Source organism: Penaeus japonicus, unplaced genomic scaffold (genome assembly GCF_977035675.1).
Source record: "Penaeus japonicus unplaced genomic scaffold, GWHDUDI00000001_assembly GWHDUDI00000039, whole genome shotgun sequence".
Lineage (NCBI taxonomy): Eukaryota > Metazoa > Arthropoda > Malacostraca > Decapoda > Penaeidae > Penaeus > Penaeus japonicus.
In genome coordinates, this window is record NW_028234441.1 from 15,709,511 (window position 1) to 15,717,010 (window position 7,500).

The 7,500-nt window shown below is 39.3% G+C and overlaps 1 protein-coding gene across 3 annotated transcripts in view; it reads left to right on the forward strand.

Moving 5' to 3' along the window:
• The window catches only part of LOC122242864 (uncharacterized), a 26,483-nt gene extending 23,290 nt beyond the window's left edge, over window positions 1-3,193 (forward strand). For all 3 annotated transcript variants that reach the window (XM_043000278.2, XM_043000279.2, XM_043000280.2), the window contains 5 exons: window positions 235-354; window positions 718-888; window positions 1,486-1,605; window positions 2,054-2,221; window positions 2,469-3,193. In XM_043000278.2, the coding sequence (XP_042856212.2) occupies window positions 235-354; window positions 718-888; window positions 1,486-1,605; window positions 2,054-2,221; window positions 2,469-2,696 (807 nt within the window). In that variant the 3' untranslated portion in view covers window positions 2,697-3,193. The remainder of the gene's footprint in view (window positions 1-234; window positions 355-717; window positions 889-1,485; window positions 1,606-2,053; window positions 2,222-2,468) is intronic.
• Window positions 3,194-7,500: the final 4,307 nt, after the last annotated feature.

A 7,500-nucleotide genomic window follows, 5' to 3' on the forward strand; every position in this document is an offset into this window, starting at 1 on the left:
ATTTTCTTAATAATTATATCCATGTGTCTTATTATCATCATCATCTCTCTCCTACTTCACTTCCTCTTCCTTATCTTTCTTCCTTTTCTCTTTATAATTCATCCCCTTTTTCTCTTTTGGTTTTCATTCAGCATTATCAGGCTTTACCCATTTCCTTTCCTGTTCTTTTGTTATAAACATCTGAGCCATTTTTGCACATGATAAAGAACTAAAGGATTTTTTTCTTCTGTGCAGGAAGCTGAAAAAGGCTCAGCAGAACTAAAGGGACGAATTGGTGACTTGGAGAAGGAGACGGCAGCTCTGGTTTCCCAGAAAGAGGCACTGGAAGAGAAAATCAACACACTCCAAGACAAGGTTTTTTTGTTGTTTTTTTCCATCTGTGTTCCCTTTCCCTTTAACGTAATAGAACATATGCCAGAGATGGACCAGCCAGGAGTATGACATATTGATTGAAGTTTTTCATTACTCCTAATTGAAGATGTATCCTTTCAATCTTTGGTTCAAATATATTAACCCACTCATGACGGGGGCATTCCAGCCTTGCATGTCACAATGCCGGGGCTTTCGAACGCTTAGGCCTAAATCAATTCAATGACTGGCACTATATGGTGCCACTGGGCCCTTGAATGAGCGGTACCGTAGTGTACCACCCGTCCAGAGAGGGTTAAAAAAAGCTATCTCAGATCTTAAGAATGTAAGATTTCCTCCACCCTTAAGGTAAGCGAAGAGACATGCCTGCGCTCGGCACTGGCAGGCCAGCATGCAGCAGAGTTGGCAGCAGTGCATCAGGAGAAGGAAGAAGCTGAAGCACAGTTGTTGAGCCTGGAAGAATCCTCAATTAAACTACAGAAGGAGCTCCAGCAGGAAATAGACACTCAGAAACAAGAGGTACTTTTTTCCCCTTTCTAGAGCAGGCTGTGTGTGTTGGGGGGGGGGGGGTAAACAGGTTTATCATTTTTAACCATTGATGTTGCATTTTTTTACACATCGATGATTCCATAGATTCCATAAGTGCATAGAAGTACCTAAGGAGTCAATATACCCCATTCCTTGTTTTGGGGGAAAAACATTACTATTATTGATACCATTCTTGTTATTATTACTATAAAACTATAATTATTACAACATTAATAATAGTAATTATAGTACCAAATTTGGGGGGTAAACATATGGTCAGGTTTGGCTACTATTCAACTGTATAAAAAAATAAAAAAATAAAAAAAAGCACAGTGGACAGTGAGTGTATACCTGTATCCCCCAATTCACAACACACATTCTTTAGAAACTACAGATGCAATATGCACAGTGAAATTACTAATTGGTTACAATATACTCATAATTAAATAATTTAAACAGTCATTATCTCAGATTTTTATATTTTGCTCTATGTGTAAGAATTATATTGAAGTACAATATATTGTATTTAATTCTGCACCAGATTCCAAAATTTTGACAATGAACATGAAATGGAATTCCTACTTTTAGGTGATGAAGGTGAATGGCCAGTTGGAGATTGAGCGCAAGAAGAGCACTGAGATGGAAGGAAGACTGGCATCACTGGAGGCTGAAGTTGCTAGCTTAGCTGGGGATAAGCTTGAACTTGAGGTATTTTTCTCTTCTCTTCTCTTCTCTTTCTGTCTTTGCCTCTTGTCCTTCTCCCTTCTTCACTCCCACCCTCACTCTTACTCTTATTCTTACTTTTCTTCTCACTCTCCTCCCTCACTCAACCTCTTTTTTTCTCCTACTCTCTCCCTCTCCTTCTCCTTCTCACTCTCTCTCTCTCTCTTACTCTCACACTCCTTGTCATTCAACCTCTCCTCCTTCCACTCCCTTTCTTCTCTCATTCAACCTCTCCTCCTTCCACTCCCTTTCTCCCTCCCTCCCTACTTCCTTCCTTCTCTCTTTTTCCCCTTCCCTCCCTCCCATCCTCTTTGTAAAGGAGACACAAGTTCTGAATGTCTTACTGTGGGTGAAACTTTTAAAAAAAACTTGTCTTGATTTATGCAGAAAGACTCGCAAAATTTAGATTTCAAAAGTCAGCACCATCCCACAGGTGCGAGTGGAAACAGCAGCGGAAGAGCAGCGAGGGTTAGTGGAGCGCTGTGTTGCAGCTGAATCAGAGGTTGAGCGCCTACAGAGTCAGCTCACCCAGTTGAGACGCAAGTTGGATGACTCGACAGCTGCACTGCAAGAACTTGGAAGAGAGAATCAGAACTTGCAGGTAGTAGACTGGTGAAGCTGTTGCTGATATTGATATTGTTGCTGACAGTATAATCTATGCGTATGTTATTGCCATCCTGACTGACTGACTGTATTCTATTCAGTTTGCTTGGTCTACGTTGAAAATGGTGTTTTTATTTGTTTGTTTCATAAATTTGTATGACATACTTCCCTGCTGAAGTCAGAGTGGGTACTTTCAGCATATAAAATGGCAGCAGAGTGTATTTGTATCATCTATTCTTCTGCAGATGGAAACCATGAAGCTTGCAGGAAGAAAATGGGTGGATGACTCAGAGGTGCTAAACTGCCTCAGCTGCAACAGAAACTTCTCGATGACAATAAGACGTCACCATTGCCGTAACTGCGGACAGATCTTCTGCAACGACTGCTCTAGTAAGCAGGCTCCCCTAGAAGCTAATAAGAAATCAGTCAGAGTTTGTGACGGATGTTACAGTGAGCTCACTTCAAAAATGTGAAAGTCCAATAAAGTGGAAACTTTTGGTCCTTTAGGATAAACTGTAAATTTTGTTAATAATGATGAATTGCCTCAAATTATTCATGGGTTAATTGCCAGTGTTTTGTATCAGAGCTTATAGGATATTTTACTATACTGATGCACAGCTATTAGTGCAGTTGTTTGATAATCATCTCTTTGTTTACTTACCCCCTCCCCCCTCTCTCTCTCTCCTCTCTTTTCTCTCTCTCCTCTTTCTTCTGTCTCTCCTCTCTCTTCTGTCTCGCCTCTCTCTTCTATCTCACCTCTCTCTTCTCTCTCTCTCCTCTCTCATCTCTCTCTTCTGTCTCTTCTCTCTCTCCTCTCTCTCTTCTCTCCCTTCTCTCCCTCTTTCAGTCTCCCTCCCCCCCTTCACAAATATTAGGTCTGATCCATCATGTGAAATTTAAAGTTACTAGTTATAGTATAAGTCCAAAGTTAAGCAAAATCTAATTGTAATGAAGCTGAAATTATCAAAAATATTTTTTCATTTTCCTTGTAATTATTTAATCAAGATTCAATCATGGCCTGAGATATGTATTTGTTTGCCCTTTTAATAATCACTTTTTCACTGTGCTGTGAATGCAGTTTTAAAAGTATATGGAGGTACCTTCTCTATGTCGTGGCTTCATGTCTGAAGGAATTCATTTCTTTCTCAAAAACTAATCTACATCTTGAGTGTGTGCGTTTTTTTCTTTCTTTCTTTCTTTCTTTCTTTCTTTCTTCTTCTTCATCTTCTTCTTCTTCTTTTTTTCTTTTTTTCTTTTTTTCCCTTTTTTTCTCTTTTTATTGTGCATGGCCAAAACTATTGCTGTCTTTCTTTCTTATTTACTTTTTTTTTTCTTTTTCTTTTTTCTTTTTTTTTACCTTGTATTTTCTATTACTTTTTTTTTTTTTTTTTTTTTTATTCTTTGTTCCTAATGACATTGTTATATTAGTAAAGTTACAAAATATTGTTGATAAATACTATAAGCATGTTGAAATACAGATGAAATACTTTTGAGCTATAGGGCAGCACATTGCTTTTACATTATATATATATATATATATATATATATATATATATATATATATATATATATATATATATATATATATATATATATATATATACACATATATATAATATATATATACACATATATATAATATATATATAATATATATAATATATATATATAATATATATATATATATAATATATATACATAATATATATACATATATACATACACACACACATACATACATTGCCTGCTTACCTAGTATCAAGAAAGTAAACTTAACGCTGTTAATTGCCAATGGTTTGCAGGTTGTATATGTGCATAACATTTATAATAAAACAAAGCTAAAAGCAAAAAAAAAAAAAAAGAAGTACTCTTTGAAGGTCAATCATTTTCCGGATCCCGTCTTTCCGAGTCCCACTTCCGCCTCTTTGAGTGCGCGGAATGGAGGCCGTGAAGACTTTTACAAATGCTCGATGCCAAATGCAAATCTTTCTTCATGGAATGTAAATCTGTCGTTGGATTCCATTTCCCACTATAAATGCTGTTAATCTCCTTCCTTGCCATTAATCCTTCCACAGTAAATATGCCAGACTTAAAGGAATGATGAAAAGATTTTACATTTTCCTAAAGAAGAAGCAATTTCAACCACAAAGTACTGTCTGTGTAATGATTTCTGCCAATTCTGTATTTTGTGTGTATGTGTTCCCATTGTTTGAGGAGGAAATAAAAAGAAAGGACATTGATAACCACCTTGATAATTTATTTGATATTTTTCTACATGTAAATAGACGAGTGGATATTTAAAGGGTGCAAGAAATGAAAACATGAAAGTCAAATGAGAGGAATTCCTTATGTCAGTCAGCCAACTACAATTTTTTTTTTTCGTATTCACCTTTTCCTAATATGTGTAGCCGTTTCCTCTTTTTATCTACTGTTTATCTTGTATATTTGTTAAAAAAGATGTTTATGTTGAAAATATAATTAAAAACAAACTTACAAAAATTATATACAAATTATTGTTTGTACAAATTACCTGACTCCATTTGAATCTATTTCAATTAAATGAAGACAGACTTTTTCTAGGTTTTATGTGTAATTATTGAGTCAAATTGTAGAAAAGGAGGCTTTTATTTTTACTGCTGGACTTTGAATACAAGTAACCCTGTTGATTGTCAATGTAAAATAAAGATGAAAAATTACTTGTTTTTAATGTGTCACCTCATAAGTGAAATGAAACTACCTTGTATGGCAGTTTCACACTTTTGTAGTTTTCAGCAAAATATACATCTCCCTTTACCTGGCTCTTTCCTGTCAAAATAATATTCAGCATTACAAGGTAACATCACTGCAGTCTCGGATGAGCCTAGTCCCCATGTGTAGACTTGCAGGCTGACCTTAACCTTCAGCAGGGGAGGACGTGTTTATTTTAAAAGTGCTGTTGCCACACTTTATTTCAGACTGGTCTGGATCACAAGGCTCAACTTAGAAATTTGATGTTGGAAACCGAGCCAGACGGGCACCCACCCCCTTAAAAAAAAAAAAATCTAGACTCTTTCCCCTTACCAGTCATTACTAGACTTCATGGCTCACGTTATTAAATCAGTTTACTCTCCATAGTACTACAGAAGGTTTCCACTATCACTGAATCGATTTCCTCGCCTTTCCTAAGCTCACTCTGGTATTAAGTAACAGTAGCCAATCCTAAACATCTGAAGCCCTTTCACTCGGCAGGTACCATAGAAACCTCTCCGTATTTTTAGTTCATGAAAAATTATCCATAAGGTTTCTAGCAAGACTGGTGTCATGCTTGTTGCCATTTATAATCCCCTAGAGTTGCAGATCATTAACATTCGTGTATTAACCCCAGAGGAAGTTTTTAAGCATCTATTACAAGAGTTAATGATGTTGAATACACTGGCTAGTGTAAAATATTCAACCAGAGTGATTTATTCAGAGTAGTTAACAATATCTAAACTTCTAAGCGTCTATTAACACAGTAATGCTCTCGTGTAAAGTGGTATCACATACCGCCTGTAGCTTTAGGTAAATCTTATCTGAAACGAAAGAAAACAACGCTTAAAATGAAAATTACTGGGGAACAGAATGAACAAAAAATCCATGCCACTGTATGGCACATTAGCCAACCCGAAGTAAAAGCCAAATTTCGCATATTTCTCATAGCTACCAGTTTAAGTGGCATGAATGTCACCAATACTGACCCTATCATGTCACAGTGAAACGGTTTCCTAAGCTCTGTCATGACCGAGATCTCTGAAAATAAAAACCGAATGTACGCCGGAAGACATTCACGAGTCCACTCCTCTGAAGTGCAACTCAGATATTTGCTTTACAACCATAGACAAAAAGAAAAAAAAAAGAAACATGACAGGCGTGCAACACTATAAATAACACCGAGCAGAGTGACAACAAAGCTTACCATGAGGCATTTAGTAGAAATAAATAGAAATGATCACATGATACCTGGCCCTTTCCCCTTGCCCAGTTCAGACAGATTTGCGAAGACGTCGCTTCGCCCGGGCTATATGCACAAGGCGGCCCGGCCTCTGTCAGCTATGAGTGCTGACTCATCTTATCTAATCTTATCTGATCATCATCGCTGAATTCAATTCAGCTCAGTTCAGAGAGATTTTGCGAAGACGTCGCTTCGCCCGGGTTGTGTGGTTGGGGTAGCCCGGTCTCTATTGGCTATAAATGCTGACTCATCTGATCATCATAACTGAACTTTTACCGTGGCGGTCGGATTGCCTGTAGGCGCTCCAGTTGCCAGGGGGCAAGTGACAGGCATAGCCGTTTAACCAGCCCGGCGGCTGTCGTCTCTGGACCCTGCCTGAGGAAGCGAGTGTGCTCGCATTCCATCAGGTAGTGCTCTAATTTGGCGTCCGGCGCGCCACAATGTTCACAGCGTCGCTCATCTTGCCCAATAGTGGAGATGATTTGCCACGCACAAGGGTAGCCTATTCTCAGTCTGTGCAGACTGACTTAAGCACACCTTGATGTTCTAGGAGAGATTATCAGCGATTCATAGCCTGTGGCGTCTGATTACCAGCTGGCCGAGGGGGAGGTTCTCGCTTCCTCTCTATGTCGCTGCAGGGCACCGACCTGCCCTGCAGCCATCGTTTTACGCCTTAGCAGTTCCAGGCTAGGATGCACCACAAGATCACTCAAGGGTTTATTCCTGCCTTCCTCCGCTAACCTGTCAGCTACGTCATTCCCTTCAATACCAACATGGCTTGGGATCCAGTTGATGATGATGCGTCTTCCCTGATCCAGGATTCTCTGAGCAATGGTGAGAATCGAGGTTACCAGGTAAACGTTATCAAGGGGCGTGCTTTGTTGCAGGCTGTCAATGGCGGCCCTAGAGTCTGTGTGTATGGCAATATGCCCGTCCATCTGGGCTGCATGGGCTAGGGCTCCCATAATAGCTACTGCCTCTGCCTGGAGCTAGGAAGCATTGTCAGATACCCGCATAGCTTTCTCTATGCCCCTTGCTGCAAAACCGGCGCCTGCAGTGCGGGTGATGGGATCTACAGAACCATCCGTGAAGTAGGTTTTACTATTCAGCGGCGTGATTGCTGTAATGTTCCTCTCCGCCTCAGCCTTCAATAGAGGCGGTGAGTACTGTGTTTTCCTTCTTGATAGACTCATGACAGAAAACTCTATCAAGGATCGTGCCCACGGCGGGGCTGTGACATAGTCAGGGTGGGGGAGGTCCATGCCCTTAACCAGTAGTGTCTCTTTGAGCTCAAAGCGTTTCAGCAC